Here is a 14,036-nt window from a genome sequence, read left to right as displayed (position 1 = left end):
CGCTATTTTCCATAATGTAGGGAATGTAATGGTGGCTTTACAGGCAACCACCTCTCATGTTGTTTTGGATGACATTCTCTTAAGGTGGCCATACACTGGTCGATTTGCCATCAGATTCGACCAACAGATAGATCCCTCTCTGATCGAATCTGATCAGAGAGGGATCGTATGGCCACCTTTACTGCAAACAGATTGTGAATCGATTTCAGCCTGAAACCGTTCACAATCTGTGGAGCTGCCGCTGCTGCTTCCCCCCCCCCCCCCCCTCATACATTACCTGGTCCGGCCGGCACGAGTCCCCTGGTCTTTTTCTCCGGCCCCGCCACGCTCCGGCTACTGAACTTCCTGTCCAGGGGAAGTTTAAACAGTAGAGGGCGCTCTACTGTTTAAACTTCCTGCCGGGACAGGAAGTTCTGTGTAGCTCTGGAGCCCAAAGCCCGAAGCGGAGAAGAAGACCAGGGGACTCGCGCCGGCTGGAGCAGGTAATGTATTACCGCTGTATTGCGTCGGTCGTCGGGCATTCAAATGCCGCTAACGACACACTCCCGACCCGCCGGCGACCGAGAAAAATCTTCCGCACGGATGGGTCGACGGAAATCGATCGTTCTGTCAGCGGTGTGCGCGGCAATTTCACAGCAGTTTCGATCACTGTGAAACGGCTGTATATCGGCGGGAAAATCGTTAGGTGTATGGGCCCCTTTACTTCCAGTAGTCTTATCTGCTATCCAAGGTGATAATCTATGGAGGACTAGGACCAACACAACTAGCCAGCACTAGCTTTACTGCAATTATTTGTTCATGTGGACTTCAAAGTATAACTAAGGTCAAATAAAAATACAACCTGTAGCAATGTCATAGTAGTGACCTTTCGACTGCCATGGACATGCCTGTCACTAGTGATGAGAACTACCTGGTCATGGATATAAGGTAAAGTAAAAAGTAAGGGCTCTTACACCATTATTGATGTACAAGCTAGGTAAGATGCCATCTACATACTCTCCTACCCTGTTAAGGGATGTGCTAACTTCAGAGAATAAGTAAGCGTCTATGATCTAACTACTCATTAGTGCTCACAGCGATTCCCATACAGAGTGGCACACGTGGCTATGTGATGAGCACCATGTACTGCAATATGGAGAAGGAAGGCACCAGGAGACATCTCCCGGAAGGGATGTACCCGGCTGAATCAAGCCAGCGCATCTGAATGGTATTTCTCAGAACAGGGTTGGCTGCAGCAGAGGACAGTAACCCAAAACAAGCACAAAGGATTATTTTGGGTGACAAAGCTCTAACATCTATACAAGACTAATGATAAACTGTTACAATTGTAAGATTCGGATCATTAGGAGTGCTCATTTGATGCCCATTCAACTTACACCAGTAGAGCAAAAAAAATGTAACACACAAGGATAATAATAATGCAAGAATGTAAAAGTATAAATATAACTAACTAGGCATACCAGACTTCTTGTGGATGGCTTCCACCAGATTCTGTACATCTTGCTGGCATTTCTTCATAGCAGCCACAGCTTCTTTTAACTAAGCAGCACAGAAATGGAAACATAAGACACTGTAGGTGAAGTATCATCCACATAACTACTGTCACAATTCTGCCACAAAACGGGACACCACTGAGGACACAAAAATGTCCCAGTTGTCCCCCTTGGGCACGGCACCAATAGCCTGGGGTACAGGAACCTCGACTCCAAGTTACTGAGAGATATATGACCATATATAATCACAGATAAGCTTACCCTTGGGCCCCCGATATGCCAACTCCACAATGTGTGGCCTTAACTCCCACATGTGCAGGGCAGGTGTTGGCAATGTATTGGAAGCCATACTACCAGTCCTTGTGTCTCTCCGGCAGCTTTGTGGCTCACTGCTGGAGCTCCAGGCTTACTGTCACGTGACCGCGGTGAGCCTGGAGTCCTAGCAGTAAATTACAAGGCTTAAAGGGAGACGCGAAGACTGGAGCAAGGACAGGTAGCTACGGTTTTTATTTACTCTTACAAGGTGTGCTCTGCATATAGAGGCCCCACACACATGCCTATCACCTGCAGATAAGCTGACCCACACACTTTTAGCCCAAAAATGTGTCATAAAAAAAGTTCAGCTTATCTGCGATAGACAGTAAACTATTAAAAGCAAAATCTTAAAAAGGAAAAAAAATCCAGGACGGAGGAGATTAAAAATAAATTATATGTAGTCTCTGTGCACGTTATATTAACCCTTCAACTGTTGCAATAAGACCCACTTAGGGATGCAATTTATTACCATATAGCAGCAGACCATTTTAAAATAAAAATCTAGTCTAGATGATCTCTAGAGAGAACTTAAGGACCAGTCATAATGATGGCTCGAAACTATCAAACATGCAGGCCACAAAGACCTTGCTAGAGAGGGGCTGTCCGGTGCACAGCGGTAGCAGTGTTTGATTTTGGGACGGCCGGCAAATCCCCAAGCAGTCCCCCCCCCCCCCCCCCCCATCTAAAATGTGCTCCCCACAGGCTGTGTAGAGCGTTGGCAGTGAAGCATACAATCCCCTGTCCGCTGGTGCACTCATTGCGCCGGAGAGCCAGTGTCCCATGATCCCACGGCATGTAAGTGGTCACGTAGCGAACATGCTTCCGGGTCACAGGCGCCTTGGTAATGATGGAGAGAAGATACAGAACATGCCGATATCTACGGAAATTCTATGTACAGTATGTGACAGTAATAGATCCCTCTGTGATCACATTTCTATCAGAGAGGGATCTGATGGCTCGAATCTGGTGGTCATCTATAAGTGTATGGCCACCTATAGAAAATCAGGCTCTTTGCCTGGAGTCTCTAACAATGCATATTGCCCACAATGCTCCTGGGAGCCAAAGACAAAATAAACTTTCGGATAGGTTCTATGTCACATAAAGGCAATTGAGAGCAGGATTTGGTACATGAGCTTTACTGATTCATGCTAGGTTTAATTTCTAGTGGCAGATCCACAATAGCGAAACGCAGTGCCTGCACTCCATCTATGTTGAGCACAGCGCGAACGAGAGCAGGAACCATTTTTCCGATTCAGCTGAGCATTTGTGATATACGTGAATGCTTGGAGTAAAACGTAGCTGTATACCCCTGACATGCACCTGCTTCATACAGCCCCTCGGGCTGTTCTGGGCATAGCTGAGAGCACACAGTGCTTAAACGTCTGCTTCACCATAAATCAATTGCTGGCTTGCAATAACAGTCAGCAATTCTGGTGGTGGGGCGTTTTTATGAAATCCTTGCTTCTAAAACTCGCTATTGTATTATCTGAAAAAGCACCATAAAAAAAAATATTGAGATGAGATATACAGGTATATCCATCAATTGTTCAGCCCTCAGGCACGACAGAGATAGGGATTTTCTCCTAGGGAGCCCAGAGACTTATCCTCTAGATTGTAAGCCTTTGGGCAGGGTCCTCCTCCTTTTGTGTCCTACCTGATCATGCACCTCCATTATTGTGAACCCATGCTATGCATCTGAGTGAACCTAACTTGCCTAATCTCCATGCTCCCCTCCAGTGACTGACTAAGCATTACCTTGTGCTCATACTGTGCTGCATGATCTGGTCTTTCTTGTATTCATGTATTGTCATTTTGCTGTATGTCACCCCTAAATATTGTCTGTAACCTAAACTAATGTCCAGCGCTGCGTAATATGTTGGCGCTTTATAAATACAAAAAAAAAAAAAATAATAAGTGCTAGGTTTTGTAAAAAAAAAAAAAAAAAAAAAAAAAAAGGGCATAAGGTTCAATGGGAGTCCTCACACTCACAGGTTTCCGTAGGCAGGCGCTTCAATTTTCTTCAGTTTTATTTTACTAAATAAATGATCAAGTACGATTAAGGTTTACGTTTGGATGGACTCTGATAGGTTATGTAAAAGCAATCCTGACGTAACTTTCCCATGATCTCATCTCTGCCATGTTCTGCATACCTAAATAACATTGCTTTACTAATGTATGCTGCTATGTAATAGTGATGGTCAAGTAATGGAAATACCTTCAAGTTGATGCAAAGGTATGCACATTTTTATGCAAATTTATGCAGCTTGAAAACGAACCAATCAAATTTTACCTCAGCAGGATTTGATTGGTTCATTTTCAAGCTGCATAAATCTGCATTAACTCAAAGTTATTTGCATCTACTTGACCATCACTACTATGTAATCTTGATGACCAGATCTCTATTCCCTCAGACTAGGTTCACAGTGGGACGTTATTGTGCTGCGTTATACAGTCATTGTAATGCAGTTAACGCACTACAATGTTAACCCTATGCTACGTTCACACTGCGTTGTAAAAGTTGTGTTTTTTGTAACGCACTGCTGCAGTGCGTTAAATCTAAACGCAGACATTAAAAGGTACAGGGAAGCATACTTTTCATTGCCTGTATGCTCTAGTGTATCTACTGCATGCGACGGTAACGCAGCGTTAATGTGCGTTGTAATTTTTCCACCGCATCACAACGCAACATCCTACTGTGAATCTAGCCTGCGCGTCGTGGTGGGTGCCATCTTGCTCTCTGCAAGTTCTGAAAATGACATCACCTGCATCTGATACTGTTTTTATTACTCAAAGCAGTTCATTTCTGCCCCTAAGCTTCTACGAGATGACGGTGTTTACACAAGAAGGAGGGGGGCAGTGCACAGAGATAGATATTACAACGAAATAAAAAGGGAATTGAAAAGACAGGAAGCATGGATATCTGAGGAACAAGGAATCACAAATACAACTAAAAACATGTAATAATCTTGGATAATTGGAGAAGATACTATAGCTTTAATTTAAAGGGAAAACATTTTTCATAAACCCAGGTTCACTTTTAAGTAACATGCCATTTATAAATGGTTTTCCTTCTTATGCCACTGTCATTGCAGACAATGTAATTCCTCTTAAAACACCTGATGTCTGCCATCATGCGATCAGTATGGGCACATACATAGTAATAAGGGCCTGTTTCCACTACTCCAATGAATGCCTATGAGCCTGTTTCAACTAAACGCGATTTTTCTGATGCAGATTTTCCCATTGGCATTCATTGGAGTCAGTTTTTCTGCATGCAATCTGCGTGTAGTGGAAACAGACCCTAAGGCTTCTTAATAGCTTGTCTAAAGGTCCTTTCTATTTTTTTTATATTGCAAGGGTTAATAAAGATTTCTTTCTGTCTAAACAAACAATGCTGATAACAAGAAAGGGCTGTAAAGTTCTAGGCCTATTAGTCTGTTTTGCAGATGCATGCAGCAGATTTGATATCACACTATCATGGCTGTGGTTTTACAGGACACCTGAAGTGACAGGGATATAGAAACTGCCATATTTATTTCCTTTTAAAAAGATACCAGTTGGCTGGCAGTCCTGTGGATCTCTTTGGCTGAAGTAGTGTCTGAATCACACTACTGGAACAAGCATGCGGCCAATCTTGTCAGACTTTAGTCAAACACCTAACTTGCATGTTTGTTCTGAGTCTACGGCTAAAAGTATTAGGCTAGGTCCACACTAAACACAGTTGCAGGACGGACACTGTAGTCCGGATCAGGGGAAGATTAGGGTAAGTACCACCGTACTCCAAACTGATGAAAGTGCATCAGTTTTGCATCAGTTTCCGTTCAGTTTTTCCCTGACAGAAAACGTCTATCATTAGGAAGGAGTGGGAGGATTTTTTTGGGCCAATCATAAAGCTCAGGCTATCCGTTTTCACATCAGTTTTTTGCCTGTGGAGCTGGAGATGCGTTTTCTCATTGCTTTTCACTACCCCTGCGTGTATCCGTGGTCCTGATCCGTTGCGTGAAAATGCAGCAGGTCCGGAACTTCCGTTCAGGTTTTGAAAACGGGTCCCCGCAAACGCAGACGGATCCGTTTTTTTACTTGGGTGAGGCTGGCTGCTATTTTGAACATTAGTATCCGGGACTCCGTTTTTCATCAGGTTTGAAAAACGCAGCCACGGATACATTTCCGGACCTAGTGTGGACCAGGCCTTAGAGGCAGAGAATCAGCAAGACTGGCAGGCAACTGGTATTGTTTAAAAGGAAATAAATATGGCAGCCTCCATATCTCTCTCAGTTCATGAGTACTTTAAATTCGAACTTAGAAATTCAGACTGTAAAACTTCCCTGGAGTTTTTATATTTTTATTTTAAGTTTATTCACCATTCATTCTAAACATACAATTCATTATCTCACAAGTTCATTTTCAGTTCAGGTTTGCTGTAAGGCACTGAAGGTCTTCTGATGTAAAACACTCACTACTATGCCACCAAGTGTTATCCTTTTAACCCCGTGCCTTGGCAAAATATTGCAACTATTCCTGGAACCTACACAGGGTGTACATATTCTAAAATTATAAAATACAAGTGCACCTGACCCCTAGTGTTTGTTAAGAGTCCTCCATTTTTAAACAATATGGTTCTGTGCTTTTTTTTTTTATGTAAAAGGGAAGGAGACCATTAAATGATTCAGTTCACTGTAAAGTACCCTGAAAATACTTACCAATCGTTTCTCTTTAGGGGCTTTGCTAATGACAACATCACCTGAAGAAGAGCAGAAAAAAAATATGTATATTATGTAATTACTTTTTACCTGCTGGACAGGATCAGCATCTCATTTTGTTTATCCATTGGTTATCTGTTTACCTGTATTATCAGGCATTTGCACTAAATATTATACAGCACTTTTGAAACCTGTGTTTCATCCAGAATGGGGTCCTACCTGAAACCAGTGAGGATACTTAATATAATTACTTTCTATCTATATATAAAGATTTTTGTATTGCTCAGTGGAGTGCCTTATCTTTCTGGAGCGCTTTCTCCCTGTATTCTTTCACACTTGCGTATTACACTCCCCCCCCCCCCACCCCCCAAGGGACATGGCAAGTCTATGGAGACTTGCACGCTTCATGTGATGCGGCATACGTACCCTAATCGCTGCAATGCTGACGCATAGTCTTTTGGTGCGTTACCACATTATCCATGCCTGCCGCACAGATTTTGCAGTAATGCAAGTCAATAGGTGACGCACTAAGTGTAAACTACGGGAGCGCAGTGTGACGCAGATGCGCAGGACAGAAATCCCAGTGATGTACTTCCTGCCCAGCAGCGAGTACATCACAAGCCAGGAGATGGGCATGTGTGTTTGACCCTGTCACCGCACCGTAGCGCAGGGTCATATGAAGCCTAATATCTGTGTTGTGATGCTTGCACCGCATTACAAAAGTCCAGTGTAAAACCAGTCATTAGGGGAACCAGTAACATGGCATCCGCCTCTAATGCATTATGCAGAATGCAGTTTTGGCTAGATTGGAAATTCAAGATGAATATCACAAGGATGGAAATGAACAGAAATCTTACATAGCAATAACATTTTCTAGCTCTAATGCACTATTATGTAAAAACGAAGACTGAGCACAGTTCTTCTTTATACACGTCAGTAAACTTGTACATTAAATTAATAAATGAGATGAAGTTCAACCTCTGAAACGTTCACAAAACTGAACAGAAAGGTCATCACCAACCTGATCCCACACTCATGACATCATCATCCTCGTCTTCATCTGGAATCTCAATAACTTCTACAGGTTTGGATGACTCGTCATCTTCTGAGCTGCTCTCCTTGTAGGTGATGCCCATCTCGCTATATAGTGTTTTCACTAACACCTCACAATCCTCAAGAGCCCTGCAATACCGATAAGAGAAGTCATGTGACTGCCGGTGCTGAAGGGAGTATTACCGAGAGCTAGTAGCCAAATGGTACAACACACTGATGAACTGCATTAGTATTATATGCAGACAGTGGCTAAATGGTTAGCTCCCTCTAGGAACTAGATCTATGGGTGCATACCTAGGCTGCAAGAACAGAGATGTCAATGAGATGCTAATAGTTCTTGCCTGCATGCAAATTTAATGCAAGTTGTGTTCAGGATGGAACTGGGACAGTAAAATGCACTTCCTGATAAGCTTAATTATTTCCAGATTTTAGCATCTAAAAGTGGTGCAATGTTTTCCCTGGAAAGAATCAGAACAGCAAGTACAGGCATCCAGAGAGTTCCCCCCCACACCAGTTTAGACAGCTAGAGTGAGATTCCCCTCCCCCTTTCCCCAGTGTGGGTACCCTCCAATTCAGGTAGCCAACCAGTGACCCCAGTACAGGTAGCTGATAAGTGCAAAGCCCCCCCCCCCCCCCCTCCCCAAGTATGGATAGCCAGAGAGGTCTCCCAAGTATAAGTGGAGCCTGTTCAATCCCCCCTCCTTTTCTATAGGTAGCTTGAGAATACCCCTAAGTGTGGGTAGCAAGAAAGTGCCACCCCCTCAGTACAGGTATCCAGAGAGGAACCCACATCCCCTATGCAGAGTGCAGCAGAGCCCATAGATCATCTACCTCCCCTGGATTTGGACTTACGCACATCTTCATCTAATCCTCCTGGGGGCACTCCATCGCTATTGTAAGATCGCCGCCTGTTGCCATGTGACAGACAGCAATCAAGCCATAGACATGGGGAGCCTCCAAAGACAGAGAAGACGGGTTGCTGCATCCGGGTCCTAGGGAAGTGAGTCATCTAGAGGTCCGCTGCACACTACATATAGCCCTTCCAGCGGTCATTGTGAACCAGGCTAGAGGTTACAGCTAATAGCAACTTTTCCCACCACGAGCCTGGTTCTGGATTACCAGCAGAAAGAATAAGGTGGTTTTGATACAGGATTACTTAACCACTTCACCACTGAGGGGTTTTACCCCTTGACCACCAGAGCAATTTTCACCTTTCAGCGCTCCTTCCATTCGTCTATAACTTTATCATTACTTATCGCAATGAAATGAACTGTATCTTGTTTTTTTCGCCAGCAATTAGGCTTTCTTTAGGTGGGACATTATGCCAAGAATTATTTTATTCTAAATGTGTTTTAATGGGAAAATAGGAAAAAATGTGGGAACATTTTTTATTATTTTTCAGTTTTCGGCCTTTATAGTTTTTAAATAATGCATGCTACTGTAATTAAAACTCATGTTTTGTACTTCTTGGACAGCACACCTGTCTTGCTTCAACAGCTGTGCTAGGTCTAGCCTGTATGGCTGATACAGACTTGATGCAAGCAAAAAAGTAAAGATGACCAGCACTTGCCAATTCTTAAAAAGCAGGGTATTTATTCACAAAAAGAGTGAACAAAAAATAGCCATGACACCTGGACTCCCAGAATGTAACTATAACTGCAGCCCAATTCCAATCATTGCGGGGCTTAGATCAACGAACGGGAATGGATTTTCCCGTTCATTGATCTCCGGGCGGGCGGCGTGTTTACCGGCGGGAGTGCGCGCTAGAGCGAGCGGGAGCGCGGAAAGTACGGATTTCTCCGTCCCTGGGGGTTAAAGGATGGAATAAGGGACGGAGAAATTCGTACGCGTGGGGGTAAAGTGGTTAAAAAAAAATACACCCCACACTAAGATTCTGCTTTATTCATGCACGGAAGAGTAAAAAGTAGGCAGCAAGACGTTACTATAGACCAGCGTTGGCGAACCTATGGCATGTGTGCCAGACCCGGCATGTGTAGTCGAATCTGCTGGCATGCCAACGCTGCTGCGCTATGATGTTAGGTCATAGTTTGGGAACTCGGCCTCTGAAAGGTTAGCCATCACTGCTATAGGCAATTAAATCCTAGTTTTGAATAAGTCCTAATACACCCTAAAATAAAGAGAAATGATCTGCTCTGTTACCTCGTAGCATTGTCACACAAGCTGTCCACGTGGGCCACCTCTTCCTCCTTCTGCTTTACTAGCTGCTCCAGCTCCAATAACTGGGCTTTCCGCTGCTTTACGAACTCATTCTTCTCCACTTCCTTATCTATGAACTCACGAAGTTCCTTCATGGAGATACCCAGCTCCTCCACCACCAAACTCTCCAGCTCGCTCACCTCCATGTCGTCCATGGCTGGAGAAATCAAAGACATTACATGAGTAAGTCTAAACATATCACTCAAGAAGACATTTATAGGTTTCAAAAAAAAGAAAAAAAAAGTGAACAATGAAACATAATTACAGTCTGGCACCAACAATAAAAACCTCCATCTCTCTCCCCCAAACTCTTTGCTGTACATGCAAGTTGTCTAACCTGCAACTATCCTAAAGTAGCGTCATCTGAGTAGATACAATTCCTCCATATTTCACAAATATTTTACATTTAAAGGATACCCGAGGTGACATGATGAGATAGGCACGTGTAGGTACTGTGCCTAGCACACAAACAACTATGCTGTGTTCCTTTTTTTCTTTCTCTGTCTGACAGAGTTAAATATCAGGTATGTAAGTGGCTGACTCAGTCCTGACAGAGCAGGAAAGAGATAAAAAGGGTCAATAGTTCATAGATTTTTAGCTCTGGCATACTTCAATTAATTTGTCATTGAGCAAAAATGTTAAAACTTAAAAAGTAGATTTAAACAAAATAAAACTGTGGAATATATTAAAAAGCCATTTTTAGGAGAAGGAAGATAGATACATACAATCGTTTATTTTTGCCTTCGGGTGTCCTTTAATGCTGGCAGCAGCCATCAAACATGATTATATCATATCTTGTTCGCAGAGAATATTTCAGGTACTTTTTTTTAAACCGGATTCTTTTCCTTGATGTTAAAATGTTGTGGCAAAACTGTTGAAGCAGAGGGCAAACTGACCATAATTCTGCTCTCAAGCAGATCTATGGCTATCCCATTAAGCTACTTATAAACGTTGGTTTGATCTCAGCCATGGCGGAGGGTAAAGACTGCCTCGGCCGAGTATAACGAGTCAATCGAACGTGTGTATAGCAGCCGCCTGACATCTGCTGAAGATCCTCGACGCCTGAACACTGCCCAATCGCATTGCTTTCCCCTCTCCCATGCCTGTGGGAATCCGCTCCATCGTACACAGTTAGTTCTCCCTCTGCTCCCCTTCCTTGGTGAAGGTAGTATTCGAGCATTTTCACTGATTATTTCCAAACTGCTAGATTAATGAAAGCTTATGGCTGTGATTCCACTACCGCGACTGCAAGTTGCTTTTATGGTGCCTGCAGCTTTATCAGAGCAATTTGATTCAAGAAATGCAGGACCCAAAATCGCATTTCTGGAAACTGCTGTTTTTAGTAGCAAAACTGCACTAAAAAACGCTAGGGTTTTTAAGAGCGATTTGCAATTTCTAGTGGGTCACAACCCTTAGGCTCACTACACACTATGCCTGAAAGATAAATCGAATTCAAACCGAAATCGCAATCACCAAGATCACAATTTCGCAATTGTCAAAGTGGCAATTATCGCGATCACGTCATTTCCACATGGGAGAAGTTTGAAGAAGTGGCTTCAAACCTCCCCAAAGTCCCAGCGCATGCTGCCCGCAGCGTTGGACATACCTTCCGCACGAGTCCAACGCTGTCCGCCCTCTATTGTCGTTTGCTGGCTATTGCTCTTGCCAAAACTCTGGGTTCCTCTATGTCACATGACATACAGGAAGTATTTCGTGCATTAGAGCCTGCAGGAGCAGAAGTGGAAAGACGGGCATCGCTGGACTCGTGCTTGAAGCTATGTCCAGAACTGATGCAGCTGGGGGACAGAGAAGGCACAGAGGGAGCACAAAGAGACAGAGGGGGCACAGAGAGAGACACACAGAGAAACAGAGCGGGCACAGAGACACAAAGGGGGCAAAAGAGACCCAGAGGAGGCATAAAGAGGCAAAAGTGGCACAAAGAGAGACAGGGGGACAGAGGGGGAACAAACAGGCACAGAGGGAGGACAAAACTTGATTTGAAGGAAATTGTGAATCGAAATTGCAATTTCAAACAGAAATCGCTCAATTCAATTTTTTTCTAAAATCGTTCAGGCCTACTGCACACTTTAAATCTGATTTGCGATCCGATTTTCCCTGAATGCTATCAACAGAAAAATGCAGAAAGAAACGCAGCATGCAGTAACTATTAAAAATCTGAATCGCATGCAGTGTGCAGGGGGCCTTACAATGATCGCTAATAATCAGTCTGCAGACAACTAAAGACACCTATACACAGTTGGAATCCAAGGGGATTCCTTTCCTGATGTTAAAGAGAATTATATTGAAGAAATGTTATATAAACATATCAGCCTGTTCGGGGACATCTCCTAGCCCCCTCTGTGACATTTTCACCGCAACATTGGAGATAAAATAACAGTTTTATAAACTGTTTTGTAAACAGTAAAGTTGGCCGCTGAAACAGGAAGTATACTGAAAAAAAAACAGGATGTATACGGCCTTAAGCTTGTATTATTACACAGTGAATGCAACCTTCAGATGTTATGTGCAAGTTTAGAAAAAGTTTTAACTTCTGCCTCTGCAGCTCTGTGCCACTGAAGCGTGACAAGAATCCTCAGACTCCTTTATAAACACAGCTGTTTCCAGGAGTCTGGGCTCTGCACTTGTATCTGGGTAACAAATTGTCAGTATGTGACAGGCAGCTCCCTCCTCCCACAGCCTCACAGACACAGCTGAGACTAAGAGCAGGGACCCGTCTGTGAGTGAGAAATAAACAAAGCATACAGAGCCTGGAGGGGGCGTGCATAATTTGTCCCTATCACAGCAGAGGCAGCTCCTTCCTCTCTGGGTTTACAAAGAAAATAAGATAAGGTATATTACAGAGACAGGGCAACTAGAAAAGGCTGCAGTAAGCCAGAGCACATTAGAACAGGTATATGAACTTGTAGGATAGGACAAATAAGGCTGAAATTTTTGTAACAGAGTCTCTTCAATTATTTTTCATCGTTGCCCTTTTTCAATTAGCTTTTTCTCCTACGTTTTCTCTAAGATGATATTTTAACACCAGATCTTATCAATAAAATGCCTTTTGTAACCCACCAGCAAGCAACAAAATACTCAGAATAATGTTGATAGCCCTTTTTCACCTACTTGTTGCTTTTTTCAATTGCAGAGCGCTGAAAAGTTATTTTAAACAGAAGATGAAGTCAGTTGAATAAGGTCCATGTGATCTAAACACCATTTTGTGTGCATAGACTTTAAAGAGAGACTAACAAAAGTTTCAGCCTTATTTCTTGTATCCTATAAGTTCCTATACCTGCTCTAATGTGGTCTGGATTACTGCAGCCTTTTCTAGTTGCACTGTCTCTGTAATATATCTAATCTTTTCTTTGTCAAGCTTTGTCGGAAGGAATAGGCTGCCTCTGTTGTAATGAATACAAGTTATGCACGGCCCCTGCAGGCTCTGTGTGCTTTGTTTACTCACAGACAGCGTCTCTGCTCTCAGTTTCAGCTTGCCTGTGATGCAGTTTGCGAGGTTGAGGGGGGAGGGAGCTGCCTGTCACATGCTGAGAAACTGTGAGAATCCAAGACTGGAGTGCAGATAATTCATGATAATTCACAATGTAATAAAAACTTGTAGTATACTGAGTATACTGTAACATGAGAATATATAAATTATACATATACACACACACACACACACAATATACATATATATACACATATATATATATATACATACATACATACATACATACATACATATATACACACGCACACACACACACGCACACACACACACACAGTCATTGCTTCCTGGTTAGCAGCCATGTTTTTTTGTTTGTAAACACTGCCTAAAACTGGCGATTAAAAGCCAGGATCGCGGCAGGGAGCGGTGGAAATGGCAAAGGGGCAGTGTTCTCCCCAGGCTCTTTTAGCCGGGTGCTCCACCCGGCTAGATTTGGTGACCACCCGGCTGTCATCAGCTCACCTTCTCACCTCCTCCTATGCTGTAAGCAGAGTTGCCCTGCATTTTCATCTCGACCCACCCGGCTACTTTTTTTTATGCCACCCGGCTACTATTCCATGCCACCCGGCTGGAAAAAAATTCTGGGGAGAACACTGAAGGGGGATCTAGAAGATCACAGTGACTCGATTGGTATGTTTTTAATTGTACAAATCGGACAGTACAGATTCTCTTTAACTGAAGAAGACAAAAAAAAATCCACAGAGATAAGCAAGTTATTCACTGTACTCAGTAGTGGACCCTTCCTGCTTT

The 14,036-nt window shown here is 43.3% G+C and overlaps 1 protein-coding gene across 7 annotated transcripts in view; it reads right to left on the bottom strand.

Moving 5' to 3' along the window:
• Positions 1 to 14,036, bottom strand: part of SETDB1 (SET domain bifurcated histone lysine methyltransferase 1) — a 214,653-nt gene that overhangs the window by 48,172 nt on the left and 152,445 nt on the right. For all 7 annotated transcript variants that reach the window (XM_068253260.1, XM_068253256.1, XM_068253262.1 and 4 more), the window contains 4 exons: positions 9,722 to 9,935; positions 7,530 to 7,690; positions 6,509 to 6,549; positions 1,461 to 1,539 (listed from right to left, as the gene is read on the bottom strand). In XM_068253260.1, the coding sequence (XP_068109361.1) occupies positions 1,461 to 1,539; positions 6,509 to 6,549; positions 7,530 to 7,690; positions 9,722 to 9,933 (493 nt within the window). In that variant the 5' untranslated portion in view covers positions 9,934 to 9,935. The remainder of the gene's footprint in view (positions 1 to 1,460; positions 1,540 to 6,508; positions 6,550 to 7,529; positions 7,691 to 9,721; positions 9,936 to 14,036) is intronic.

Source organism: Hyperolius riggenbachi, chromosome 9, assembly GCF_040937935.1.
Source record: "Hyperolius riggenbachi isolate aHypRig1 chromosome 9, aHypRig1.pri, whole genome shotgun sequence".
NCBI classification, from domain to species: Eukaryota; Metazoa; Chordata; class Amphibia; order Anura; family Hyperoliidae; genus Hyperolius; species Hyperolius riggenbachi.
The sequence above is the reverse complement of the archived record's forward strand: the minus strand, read 5'-3'. Positions and strand labels throughout refer to the sequence as shown.